This window comes from Molossus molossus, unplaced genomic scaffold, assembly GCF_014108415.1.
Source record: "Molossus molossus isolate mMolMol1 unplaced genomic scaffold, mMolMol1.p scaffold_m16_p_19, whole genome shotgun sequence".
Taxonomy (NCBI): Eukaryota; Metazoa; Chordata; class Mammalia; order Chiroptera; family Molossidae; genus Molossus; species Molossus molossus.
The window spans coordinates 30298164-30312159 of NW_023425354.1; the positions used below are offsets into that span (position 1 = coordinate 30298164).

General features: G+C 42.7%; 1 protein-coding gene across 3 annotated transcripts; it reads right to left on the reverse strand.

Moving 5' to 3' along the window:
• Nucleotides 1-2194: 2194 nt before the first annotated feature.
• LOC118633897 (keratin-associated protein 4-7-like) lies at nucleotides 2195-7887 on the reverse strand. Of its 3 annotated transcripts, XM_036268104.1 has the most exons (3): nucleotides 7773-7887; nucleotides 4445-4454; nucleotides 2195-2546 (listed from the first exon to the last, which is right to left on the reverse strand). In XM_036268104.1, exons 1-3 carry the CDS (start codon nucleotides 7885-7887, stop codon nucleotides 2195-2197), a joined length of 477 nt encoding a protein of 158 aa, XP_036123997.1. The 3 variants fall into 3 exon arrangements, with proteins under 3 accessions (XP_036123997.1, XP_036123998.1, XP_036123996.1); XM_036268105.1 differs by lacking the exon at nucleotides 4445-4454 and having other exon boundaries at nucleotides 2195-2538; nucleotides 7785-7887; XM_036268103.1 differs by lacking the exon at nucleotides 4445-4454 and having other exon boundaries at nucleotides 2195-2549; nucleotides 7739-7887.
• Nucleotides 7888-13996: the final 6109 nt, after the last annotated feature.

Consider the following 13996-nt stretch of genomic DNA (forward strand, 5'->3'; position numbering starts at 1 on the left):
TGGGCACTCCTTTATTTTTATTTTCTTTATAGAAAACTATCTGCTTAATCTTTTCATACTGATTGTATTAAGCTCGTTTCTCACCACAGTTGACTTAGTCAGCTATTGCTGCATAACAAGCAGCCACAAACTCTCACAATATACAACAGGTATTTCTTTCTTGGTCATGCGTCTGCAGGTCAGTTGTTTAAGGCTGGCGTTGCCTTCTGGCTATGGGTTGGTTTTGGATGTTTTTTTCCAAATTAGAGTTTCAGATTTAGCAAGTAAACATACAGGTAATTCAGTTAAATTTTTATTTTAAATAAACAACAAATATTTTTGAAGTAGCATACTTACATAAAAATATATTTATTGTTTATTTGAAATTCCAGTTCAGTGAGCTGGCCTGTATTTTCACCGACAGCCCTACCCCAGACAGCACAAGCACAGGGGAGCAACCCTAGTCCTGCAAGCACATTTCAGCTCTTTGCTTAGGTCATGTCCTCTCACATCCCATTGGCCAAAGCGAGACACTTGGCGAGGTTCAAACCACAGGGTGGGAGAGGATACTTCTTCCAGCAAGTAAGAGGGGGGAAGAATAAATAGGAATGAGCCATGAATTTGTTATTTTAATGGTCTTTGTTGTGGAGCTTGGATAATGACATCTGGAAAGTCAAATTAAATAATGTTCACTGGGTCTTCTTTTATGGGGTTACTTTGACTCCTCTCCACCTTTCTCTTCCTGGTCAACCAAGCAATGGCATTGATTAAACAAAGATTGCCTGATTTCTCTACAAGAAATGCATGTTGTCAGTCTCCTAGTCCTTTATATGTGATTAGGTGTTCAAAAGAGAAACATCAATTTTATTAAAGTGGCTATTGATTTAATCAAATTTTTTGTTAGAAATTATATTACATTGCCTACTATAATTTCCACTTATTCTAATGACTAACAGGTGAATTTTCTCTTGGGAAAAATTCATGAAGGACTTCAGGAACACAGATACTAAACTAATACTAAATCCCCCTCTGACTACTTATAGATAGAGATTCTGGATATAAGTTTTAAAGTAATACATGTCTGAATTTAAAAGAAAGAAAATGCGGATCCCCAGGAGTCAGAATGAAGGAGGAACTTGAGGTCACTCAATCTGTGATCTGGAGCTGAGCTCCTTCAGGACCTGAACTAATGATGCAGGGCTGGGGTTCTAACCTCCTCGTGGGGCCAAAACACTGTTTGGGACCATGAGAAACAGACTCTGGAGGGCTCTCTCATCTGAGCTAGGAGAACTGGAAAATCTCAGTAAGAGAAGCCCAGTTAACCTTGTCCTTTGGTGAATGTTAATGGGAGAAAAAAATAATTCTATATTCAGAACTGAAAGCTTACCATTTAAGTGAGTTTGGATTCCAATTTTAGACTTCCCTGTGGTGTGGGAATCTCAAGCTGGGAACATTATTTGTTTCTGGCCAGAGAAACCCCTGGGCAGTATGAAACTCAGAACCATCACGAAGATAGAACCAGTATGTGGTTCGTCCCCAGCCCAGGTCGGGGTCGTGCGGGAGGCAACCAGTCCATGTGTCTCTCTTACATCAGTGATTCTGTTTCTCTCCCTCTCTCTCTCCCTCCCACTCTATCTGAAGATAAGTGGAAAAATATCTTCAGGTAAGGATTAAAAAAAAAAAGCTAAATGGTGACCAATGTCATTTGACCTCTGTTGGAGGTGGACTAATCTGTGCTTTCTGTCCAGTGGGCATAGGCCAAATACAGTTACCCGGGACCACATGTAAGACCTCAAAAAAAAAAAAGACTAACAATCACATTTAATTTTCTGTGTCAGTGCAAGGAGGTTTGTTTTGGTGTAAGAAAATCTTTACAAAGGAGTACAAGAAAAATGCTTCCTTGGACTTTGATGTCGGAGGAGTTAAAATCTGCGGCCCCACAAGTGATGGAGAAAACCTTCAAATCTCTTAGACATAAAGAATGGATGTCTTGAAGACAAAAGGAGGGATGTTGGGGGAATTTAATTTATTAGGAGATTCTGAGTGAGTTCATTTGAAGGAAGGACGTTCGGACAGAAGTTAGAATGCGAACAGAGTATTAGTAGGTCTGGGGTTTGCTATGGGATCCAAGGGATCAGTTACACATTTTTGAAAAGGAGCGTCTGCATCTGCGGGGAGGGAGGCAAGGAGCAAGCCGTGTGTTCAAAGCAGAGACTCAGCAGCAAGGGATGGCACAGCACATGGGGCGGGGGCAGGTGGAGATGACACAGGTGGGGCGATAGCAAGTGGTGTGGCAGGAGATCTGGCCACAGACTGGGCGGAGGCAGCAGCAGGGGCAGCAGCAGGGGCGGCAGCAGCAGGAGCCGCAGCAGGAGGGGCGGCAGCAGCTAGAAATGCAGCAGCTGGGGCGGCAGCAGCAGGAGCCGCAGCAGGGGCGGCAGCAGCAGGAGCCGCAGCAGGGGCGGCAGCAGCAGGAGCCACAACAGGGGCGGCAGCAGCAGGAGCCACAGCAGGGGCGGCAGCAGCAGGAGCCGCAGCAGGGGCGGCAGCAGCAGGAGCCACAGCAGCTCATGGTGTCAGAGGGTGCAGGTTCTGGGTGAGTTTCCGAGAGAGTGAGGTTCTCGAGTGTGGTCTCTCCTTGCTGTCTGTGGCTTTTATATCCCGCTGAAGGCTGCTGTGACCATGTGCAGAACTCTCCTTGTTGTTGTTTATCCTGGTTGAAAATCAGTTAATTTTAGTAAATTAGATCATTCTGTTTATCTGGTAAATATTCCTATTTATAGAAACGGTACCATTTCCTTTTCCTGTTGTATTATGAGCTATTTAGTGTGGTTAAAGCTGAGTGAATCAGCTCCCATGTTTCTCTGTCTGATGTGTCTTCTCAAGTAGACCCATTACGTGACATTGTTTCATTGGAGTTCATAAGTGTTAATTTTTCATTTCTCTATTTGACTCCAGAATGGTATGTTGAGAATGGATCATATAATGATAAATCTCCTCTGCTGTCCAAGAGTAAGTCACATGAAGTGCTGGTAGTAACACAGGTTGGGGACCCGTCTTGGAAGGGGCAGCTCTCTGCGCGCAGGCCGGAGTCCTGTGATGCCTTTGGACTTCCTGGGATGGCAGCGAGCTACAAAAGATTCTAACAGAGTTCCTCTCTGTTTTTCCTTATTGAATCTATTTGATTTGAAACAGTTACAATGCAGTGATTCACTACTTTTATTTTTATTTTTTATCCTCACCTGAGGACATTTTTGCATTTATCTTCAGACAGAGCGGGAGGGAGAGAGGGAGGAAGAGAAAGAGAGAAACGTCAATGTGAGAGACTGGTTGCCACCCACACAAACCCAACTGGAGCCGGGGACAAATCGCAACCGAGGTACGTGCCCTTAGCGGGCCCGGAACCCGGGACTCTCTGGTCCAGGGGCCAACACTCTAACCGCTGAGCCAAACTGGCCAGGGCTGATTCACTACTTTTAAATAGCAAAAGCACATTGACGTGATAGGGCCTTTTTAAAAATTAAGTTGCTATTGACATGATCTTCAGAGATAGGGTATCACAAAGGAGTATTTTTAATCTTATTTTAGTAAGTCAACATGCCCAATGGAATGTGTATAATTGAAGTGTTATTTATTTTCTTATATTCTGAGCTATTGTCTCTCTGCAAGGTGTGTTTGAGATATAAGGGATTTTTTTTTTATTTTTTATTTTATCCTCACCAGAGATATAAGGGATTAAGTTTTAATCTCCATCTCCCAGGCATTTGAGGCAAACAAGACTCACACGTAGGTAACCAATTAGAGCAGCAACGTTCAGCTGTTTCCATCTCATGGCACACAAACTAATCACTAAAATTCTCCAGCACACCAAAAAATCTATTTTTGCTGATCTGACATAAAGATAGGTATAATTTTTATTCATTCACACTGGACGGCTATTGTGTTGGCTGTTGTCATTTTTTAATTTGACAATCTAAGGAAAAAGAGGTCAGTGCCCCTGAAAATTGTCAGCTGTTGCCTGTTTTAAAAATTCTTGCACACATCAGTTGAAAAAAATCACTGATTTAGAGCATTGTGTGATTAGAAGACAAAATAACAATTATGTATTTAAATCGACACACTTCTTAATAGGACACTACCAATCGTTACTATTTTTGAGTGCCGACGTGCGTGTCAAGAATATTTTTCTCTAATTGTTATCTTGTTTACACTTCACCGAGACTCCATGAGGCAGAAACAATTTTTCTGAATTCCTTAGACATGAGGTAGCTGAAGCCCAGATAGACTGTAGCTGCACAGTCATTAGGACCTGTGGTTATCTCTTCTCTCCTAGAAGGCGTGAAGGATGACTATCCTACGTCATTTCTCATGCTGTTTCCTTGTGTGAATATGCTTTTCCATTGTCAGCCTGGAAAACTCGTGCTCATACTTCAATGCCCAGTCCAGATACTGGCCCCTCTCTAACGAATACCTGTCTTCACCTCTACAACTTTCAAAATGGATCCTTACCTCCTTTTAGCTCCAAGATTTGTCTGTGGTCTAGGATACCATACATTATCATAACTGGTTTCTATCTCTTTTCCAATCCTTCTAAATACCCCATGAAGTCAGAGACTCTCTTATTTATGTTTATAAATATGGCACCTCGCTGTTGCCCTACATGACTGTTAGTTGACTGAATATGAGGTTAATAGAAACATGAGGCATTTACTCTCTCTTTAACAACTGCAGGTAATTCAGATGGACGGAGCAGAAAAGAAAGAACATCCACACAGCGGGGCATGATTGAACGGGGTATGTTTTAGCAGCCGATGGAAGAAATGACTTGTCTGAATGGTATGTGTAGGAGAGTAGAGAAAAATAACACTCCACTGATTGAATGAGGAGAATCTAAGGGTATTCTTGAATTTATACAGAGAGAGTAGATATCATCACAAAGTTGGGAGAAAGGTGTGAGCAAATATCAAGGGTTTTTAAATATGATTTGTCTGGAGATGGGGGTGACAAGGAGGGGGAAGACAAGAGTAGCTGAAGTATAGGGTGAGAGATACATGCCTGTCTAGGTTGGCGACAGAGTGTGGTAATGAAGATACTGACGCAATAGGCATTTCAGAGAGTCAATGAGGACCACTTAAAGAATGGACAGTAGAGATATAAGAAGCCTCAGCATTAAAGAAGACTCATGATTTAATATTTTTTAATTTAATTTTTAAATTATAACATAGAAAATTTGCAATTCAATTCTGAAGGTGAAAAAACAATCATTTGTAATAAAAAAAATACATACAATACATATAATAAAAACCAACTATAAACAAAATAAAAATACAAACAGCTTTTTGAAAACTCGCAATTTATACCAAAGACAGAGGGTTCATGGTCTTAATGTATAAAGCCCTTCTAGGACTAGATTAGAAAAAAAAGGACCAAATCTCTGATGGAAAAATAAAATGCAAATCTTTCTTTACCATGAAATGAAAGTATGGGGTACTGCTTCTCACCTGTTAGATTGTCAAACATTCAAAATTCGACAACATTCTCTGATAGGGAGACTATGTAAAAACAGTGATGCTTATACTTTTCTCACGAGGATTTGACAACAGCTAGCAGAATTATTCTTTGGCTCAACTATCCCAATTCTATAAATTATCATAAAGCGACTCATGTGAAAACATGAAAAACTGTTGCACAGGATTATTCATAGCAGTGCTATTCGTAGAAACAAAACAAAAAACCAACGAAACAAACAAAAAATCCTCTAGACACAATTGGAATGTCCTTCAATAAGAGTGACAAAACTACATTCCTTCACATAGTGGAGTACTATTCAGCTGTAAAAAGGAATAAGGAGTATCTCTATGTGCTCCTATGAAGTAATCTCCAGGATATATTATTGAGATGATACAGCAGGTGGAGAAAAGTACGTACAGTGTTCTACAATGCATCTAAAGAAATAGAAACAAATAGAAGATATATTTGCTTACATTACATTCGTTTTTTTAAATAATGGGGGAATAGCGAAGGAGATGAGACAACAGGAAAGGGGGACTTCTGGATCCAGCCAAGAAGGAGAACAGGGACTGGACTTTCCCTCCGCCTGAAACAACTGAAAAAAAAACCCAAAACTGACAAAATAAATGAAACCGTGGTTCTTGGACGCAGGCTGTTGGACCAGCAGAACTGGCGCCTTAGAGAGCAGAAGCAAGTGCGGTGATCCCTAGGATTGCCTGGGTCCAGGCTGTAGGTCTGGGAAGGAGAGCCAGGTGGTCTGGTAATGCTCGTGACTGGAGGGGGTGGCGCCGGGATGAGAGATGCCGAGACAGCTGGAACTCCCAGAGCAGAGTGTCGGAGAAGAGAGAGCCACCCAGAGAGCCCCAGAGATCCGCAGGAGCTCTAGCTACTGATCTGTGCCTGTGAGGAAACTAGCCAAGGACAGAGAAAGGCCACCCGCCCCCAACCCCAATCCTTGGAGCTGACACAGGGCCAGAAAGTGTTCATGTTCTCATGAGCTGGAATGAAGAACCTTGTCATTCATGAGTTCCTGGTTAGCATACCCTACAGAGGATTGCATCAGACATGGGCCATATTTCCCCCAAGTCTGTTCCGGGCCCACCTCACATGGCTTCTAAGCAAGTCTTGAAAGGCTCAAATGGTTATGTAACTTAATTGCATCCCAGAACAGGTTTTCTGGAAAGGTTTTCTCTGATTTCCATCCACAAATTCTTGAGAATATCTGTTTTCTAATCACTAAAGGGACTCCCGGTGAAACCTCAGCTGTGCCCAAGGTTGCTGAGCCTCTGGGGGAGAATGGACGAAGCCATGCGGTCTGTCCTACAGGTGAAGGTGAAGCACAGTCGTTTAGGCCGCACAGAAAACCCCAGGGGAGCGTCCCGTCACGCCGCATCGTCCTCACAGGAACGCAGTCGTTGGTTTGGGCATAGAGTTACAACGTAGGAAAATTTGGAGAATAAAAGTTATAAAGGAGAATCTTCTTTGGACCCTCCAGGAGACGATAAAAATCTGTAATGTAGAAATATTGAAATCAAAGTTCAGTTCCTTGAGCTTGATGATCTGGTGCTCAAAAGTGAAGGAGAATTTGGGGAGAATTGGTCAATGCGACAGTTGGCATGTTACAAGCAGATGCATACTTGGATGACAGGGGGAGGTCCAGAAGGAGGAGAGGTTTTTTTTTATTTTTTAATCCTCACTCGAGGAAATTTTTGCATTTATCTTCAGATAGAGTGGGAGGGAGAGAGGGAGGAAGAGAAAGAGAAACATTGATGTGAGAGAGACACATCGACCAGTTACCAGCCGCACGACCCAACTCGGGCCAAGGACAAACGGCAACCGAGGTACGTGCCCTTAGCGGGAACCGAACCCGGGACTCTCTGGTCCCTCGGCCGATGCTCTAACCACTGAGCCAAACTGGCCAGGGCATAGAAGGAAGAGAGTTTGGACTGATGCCAGAATGTGCTCACAGAGTTAGTGGACCTGTTGTGGGCTCATTACAATCATGCGACCCAGCGCAGATGGGCCACGTGATCCGGTACCAAAGGTCAGAGCGGGAGGAGGGTCTGCATCTGTGAGGACAGAGGTAAACAGGGACAGTGCTTACAGAGCAGCGGCCTCAGCAGCAAAAGGAGGCACAGCATGTGGGGCAAGTGCAGGTGGAGATGACACAGGTGAGGTGATAGCAAGAGGTGTGGCAGGAGACCTGACCGCAGCCTGGGCGGAGGCAACTGCAGGGGCAGCAGCAGGGGGGTGGCAGCAGGTGGTCTGGCAGCAGCTGGGGCAGCAGCAGGGGTGGCAGCAGGTGGTCTGGCAGCAGCTGGGGCGGCAGCAGGTCTCCTGAGAGCAGCCTTGGCCACAGCCCTGGTCAGAGCAGACAGAGCCACAAGAGTTGACCATGGTGGCAGAGGGTGCAGGTTCTGATACCAGCGGAGAGAGCTCAGCGAAGTTGGAAGTCCCTCTGCTGTGTGTCCTCTTTCATGCTCTGCTCGGGCTGCTGTGTCCAGATCCTGGACCATGTTCTAGTTCATTTTTCTAAAGGAATACTAGTCTAAAATTAGTCTTTCTGGTTAAAGATTCTGAGATGAAGGAAAAGAAGATTTCATTTTCCCTGATGTGTTAAGATTTTCCAGTCTGGTCTTTCTCAGAATCGTCTTTCCTACTTTCTTGTTTGACAAGAGGACCCAGCCCATGATTCAGTCACTAGTGTTGACCTGTGATCTATGTATCATTCCATGATGCTGCTTGGATCAATTAGTCTCATATGCCAAGATCTCTTTGATGTTCAAAGAGAAGCAGAATTATAGTAAAGAATAGAAAGAAGCAGGTTCATCTTGGTGAGTCACCTGTGTGCAATGAGGAAGACAGAACCTCTCTGTGGGACATGGATGCTCAGGCGATAGTGGACTTTCTGGCCGCTTCAAAGTATGTACTAAGTGCTACTTCCTTATTCAGTTTGAAACCGTTGCCAATGACTCACTGTTTTAAACATTAAAAGTCTCTTGGAACCACCTGGAAGGTACTCTCACTGGCTCAACATGGAGCAGCTTAAGCACCAACATGAATAATGGCAGTAATGTATTTTTACTGTATTTAATGAATCCTTACTGAAACTAATAAAATAAAATAAATTTTTAAAGGAAGATGAGAAAGTTATCTATGACAGTAGAATGTCAACTAATAAATGTAGAAGAAAATAGGATATTTGCACACTTTCAAAATGGTTCTCATCGATTATTTATTAATTTTAAAGGAAAACATATTAACTTTCCTGTGGAGAAACTTGAGAGTATAACCTTAACCATGGGCTCGAAGTTAACATTATTGATAATGGGACTAACAGACAAGTGTCTCTTGAAGGCACACACTGACAAAGACACGTCACTTCTGTAGTACTCCTGTCAAAATGCCTCACCTTAATCTAATTATGAGAAAACATCAAACACAGACGAGGGAATATTCTACAGAATGACTGACCCGTTCTCTTAAAAAATGCCAGAATCATCCAATATAAAGACAGACTGAGCAGGTGTTTCAGATTCGAGGAGACTAATGAGACACACTATCCAAATGCAATCCGTGGATATGGGTAAAAAGTTCTCTATAGGACATTATTGGTACAACTGGTAACATTTAGATAGTAAATGTATGTTAGATAGTAGTGATGTGTCAACATTTGATTTAATTGATGTCTGTATTGTGGTTATGCAAGAAAATGTCCTTAGTCTTTTTTTTTAATTAATTTATTTTTGTTATAGATGTTTCTCTTTTTTTTCCCCCCAGACACCCTCCTCCTGATCCCGTCTGCCCCCCATAGTACTGTTGTCTATGTCCACTGGTTACGCACACATGCATATAAGTTCTTTGGTTTATCTCATCCCTCCCCAACACCACCCACCTCTGAAGTTTGTCAGTCTGAGCCACACTCCTTTCTATGTCTCTGGGTCTATTTTGTTCATCAACTTTTTGGTTCATTATATTCCCCAAATAAGTGAGATCATGTGGTATTTGTCTTTCTCTGACTGGCTTATTTTGCTTAGCATAATATTCTCCAGGTCCCTCCATGTCGTCTCAAAAGATAAGAGATCATTCTTACAGCTGCATAGTGTTTCATTGTAATGTCGTTAGTCTTAGGATATAAGTCCATCTGTATCTAAATCATATAGTTATCTATCTGTCTACTTACCTACCTACTTAAATCTCTCTACTGCAGAGAAACAAAATGTGGCATTTAGGTGAAGGCCGTGTGATAGGAGTCATTTGGCACTGTTCTGTAAATCTGAAATTTTTCAAAACTAAAATGTTAAAAAAACGTCGAAAGGGATTGAGATTGAAAAATATTTTTCTGCAGTGTTAGTATATTAAGAGTGAGTAGTTTGTGTTTGGGGGGTGGATACTAAAGTATATGATACATTTTACTGTATAGGGGCCAATACTCCAAGAACCCTTGTTTATGTTTCTAACCGATGCTATAACCCTTTGATCTTCTCGGGTCCCTGAAAATACAGGACTTCTGGCAACATGCTTGATTAAGTTTATATGGTCAAGCAAATAGAAATGCATGACAAATACTTTTAAAACAATTTAATTATACAGCTGAACATGAAAAAGAGAAGAAAAGTTCTCATTTTCTGATACAAAAGGCACTCAAACTGCAAACAGTAGCTTACGTCCTGTGGCCTGTGAAAATTTGGCATCTAGTTACAGGCTCTGAGAATTGGAGGCCGGTAGTGAAAACCCAGGCAGGTGAAGACATGGGACCGCAGGCTGTCACGGGACACAGTCCTGGATAAAGTTTGCATTCTTAACGTGACACCCGGTAAGTCAGATGGGGCAAGAACACCTTTGTCCACCCACAAGGGACTGTACGTGATAATCAAAGCTCCTGTGAACATCTGAACCTCAGTAATGTCACCAAGCTTTCCAATTTACCCTATATGCATCGGGAAGGAATCTCAAGCTGAGAAACTAACCAGTGCAAAATAGTGAATGTTCTTGGAATCACCAGAAACACACACAAAAATCATACCACACAGAAATAACTCCCACAGAGGAAAAACTTTAAAAAGAAGTGACCACGGGGAAAATAAACCTCTAAGAAACCACTCATAAACTGTATGGGATGTCCATAGGGGAAGATGTTATAAAATATACAGGAAAATAATCCCCATAAGTAGCACAGTAGATATAGGAAAAGGAGGTATAACCCCAAGAATTTAGATAATTAAAGATTTTGAAGGACCATAAATAAATTAGGGTTCAAAGAGGTTCTTGAATCTGTGGCTCAAAGTTTTTCAATGGCTGTTAGATTACCCATCACTATCTATTTATAGCTTCTGCCCTGTTCGCCCTTCCTGGGACTCAACTTACTTGACTCTTAGACCTTTCCACTTTCTCCTTATGGTCAATGCTCTTGTCTACATTTTTTACTCTTTTTCTCTCGGTACTTCAATGAGGATATTTTCTACTCCCAATATACTCCTCCTCTCTTCTGTTCTGTCTGATCTGTTTACTCTTCAATTTTGTCTAATCAGTTATTGAATTCTGATTTCAGGTTTTTAGTTCCAGGATTTTCAGTAGACTTATGTATTACAGATTCCAGTTCTAGAAGAAATTTATTATTTTTCATTTATTATTTCAAACACATTAATCATAATTATTCTAAAGATAGTTTTAACACCTATAAGTGCATCACCTTTGAATCTATTTCTATTATGTTTTCTTTGCCTTTTGCCTTATTTTTAGTCATCTGCTCCTTTATGCTCTGGCAAACTTGGCAATTTTTTAAATTGAATGCCAGACGGTATTCTTGAAAAACGTCAGAGGCTTGAGGTGATTTTATCTTCCACCAGAAAGAATTTCATTTACTTAGACCGTGAGCCCTCAGTCCTGCTGACGCAGGTCCATTTCCAATGTTTTAAAACACCTGTTTTCTCAATTCTGTCCGGTTCTCACAGTTATTTTCACCGGTAGCTTTGTGTGGTGCCAGCTGCTTTGTCATGGCTGGAGGAGGAATTCTGTCCTTCAGTTTTCCAAGTGGACACTGTCTCTTGGACCCTGACTGTCCTAGTTGTCTTCTCACATCCTTGCAGTGCTTTCTGGTCCCTTGTGTCACTGTTGCTCCCTTCTCAACTTACAAATGTTGGCGTTTCCCATGGCTCAGATCATACATGTCTCCTCTTTAGACACTTAACTTCCTATGACCTAGGCGACCGAGGCCCACGGCTCTGGAAACCACTTAGACTGTAGTCACCTCTCACACTGCAGCGGGCAGCCGCTCAGATGACCTCGGGCGTCCCCGCCTCCTGGGGCGCATGTCCTTGTGTGACCCCCTTCCCTCCCCTGTGAGCTGGATGCAGTGATTCACTTCCAGTGAGTGAAAGGAACACAGAAATAGCAAGAGGAAGCCACTTTGAAGATCAGGTTACCGTAAAGAGATTGTGGCTTCCCGCTTGGGTTTTCTTTTGCTTTCTCTGGCTTTCTGAGATCCCTCAGTCTGGGGGAAGCCAGCTGCCCTGTTCTGGGAGCAGTCCGCACGGAGAAGAACTGCATCCTCCTGCCAAGTACCGTGCGAGTGAGCTTGCAAGTGGATTTCCCCCTGTGCATGTGCAGGAGCCCTGGGCAAAGGCTCGTCTGCAGCCTCCTGAGACCCTGCCGTGCCCCTTTCGAGTGTCTAACCCTCAGGAAGTGTGTGAGATAATACCTGTGTGTCGTCTCGAGCTGCTAACTGTGGGGATTACTTGTTCACCAATGTTAAATAACTAATACACCTCCCAGTTCCATGCATGTGACATTCTCCTTGACTTCCCATGCAGACAACCAGATGATCTGCAAAGAAGGTCTTTGTTTATTTTCTTTCCCATTTTTCCACCTATATTATTTTCTTTACCTCTTTCTTTTTCTGGAAAAAAAAAAAAGAGTACCAATAGAGCCCCCACCCCCATGAAAACCAAACCAAACCAAACCATGTTTATGCTGAGACCGACTCAAGGTGCCATCTCTCCTCATCTACCATCTCTGGTGTATCAGGACTTCTGTCCCTGGAGTAGGGTTGAAGAACAATGTCCCTACACAAGTTAGATTATTTTTTCATTATCATTACTATTCATGTGTAGAATTTGTGGAAGTCAAGCACATTGATGATTCTGCACCAACATACATTAGTTTCTATCCTACAACTCATAGAATATAAATTTTATATACAAGCTTTCTACGTATTTCTCCCACTTTCACTAACACAAATTCATCAGCCATTTAGTTTACCTCATTTTTCCGAGGAGAGTGTCCATGGGAACTTGGGAGTACTCTAGGTTTACCTCGGAACCAAACTAGTCCTTTAGTTGGCTTCTTGTCAGTCCCCACATCCCTCCTGGCTTTGTTGACTGCTCCAGACCACGCTGTCAAATACACGTCCCAGAAAAGCCAGTAAGATAGGAAAATATTAGAATGTGACTGTTTTCCATGTTCTGCTATCCTTTAACTTCTCGGGAAGGTTGCTTTTCCCCGAAGGTAAGTGTTGTTTTGCTAATGGATGGAGCTGCAATGAGGGAAGCTGGGAGTGGGTTAATCAGAGATGTACAAACCCTGAGGGGACCTTTGGCGTTCCAGGGACGAGAGACAAGGGGAGAACGATGGCTATGGAGAATGCAGGCAACTAGGAGAAGAGTGGACAGGTACGCTCTTAAAAGTATTTAAGAAAGTTTGCTGTGGGATATAACCCCACAATTTTAAAATAAAAATATTTATTTTTTAATGTCTACTTATGGATTTGGGAAAGGGAGACGGAGAGAGAAACATCAGTGAGCGAGAACCACCGAGTGGCTGCCTCCTGCACGTGCCCTACTAGGGATCGAGCCTGCGACCCGGCCATGTTCCCTGACCAGGAATCGAACCAGCAACCTCTGTGCATCAGCCAACTGAGCCGCACCGGCCAGAGCACATCTTCAATGCTTTTGGAGACATCATTGTATTGTTGTTATGTCTGGGCTTGTTTGTTTGTTTTCAATGTCAATACCTGTTTTGGTTTTCCTGAAGGTGAGAGCAAGAATTGGAAAACTTGATTCAGTTGGGTGTTGGATATAATTTCCTGGGAAAAGAGGACAATCATCACAAAGCAGCAGACACACGAACATTGTATTTGTAAGCCAGGAAAATAGAGCTTTATTCAGAAGCAACAATAAGATACTGAAACATCCCTATAAAAGGAAATACAAGATAGAGCCCTCGAAGATTTTCAGACCTGAGGCTGTGACCTCAGTGCCCCTACAGACCCTGCAGGGATTTCCATGTTTCAGGCAGGATCACCTGGAACCCAGAAATCAGAAGATCAGATATAGAATTTGGATAATTCTATTAACTTCTTGCTATCAATGCCACCTAATTTGGCCAGAGGCTAGGCTGCAGACCCCCAGCTAAGGGAATGGGCTCTCCTAAGGAGTCTGTGAGGTGCACAGAGTCTGCTTCTGTGATACGTGAGTCGAAGGGGAGAGAGTGGGTTCAGGGAAGGTGC

Excerpts from the sequence above, each read along its gene's own strand:
- LOC118633897 (XM_036268103.1), bottom strand. The coding sequence starts at position 7,887 with ATGGTCAACTCTTGTGGCTCTGTCTGCTCTGACCAGGGCTGTGGCCAA. Across the intron at positions 2,550-7,738 it reads CAGACCACCTGCTGCCACCC|GAGCTGCTGTGGCTCCTGCT; the intron begins CCCTGCTGCTGC and ends CTCTGACACCAT.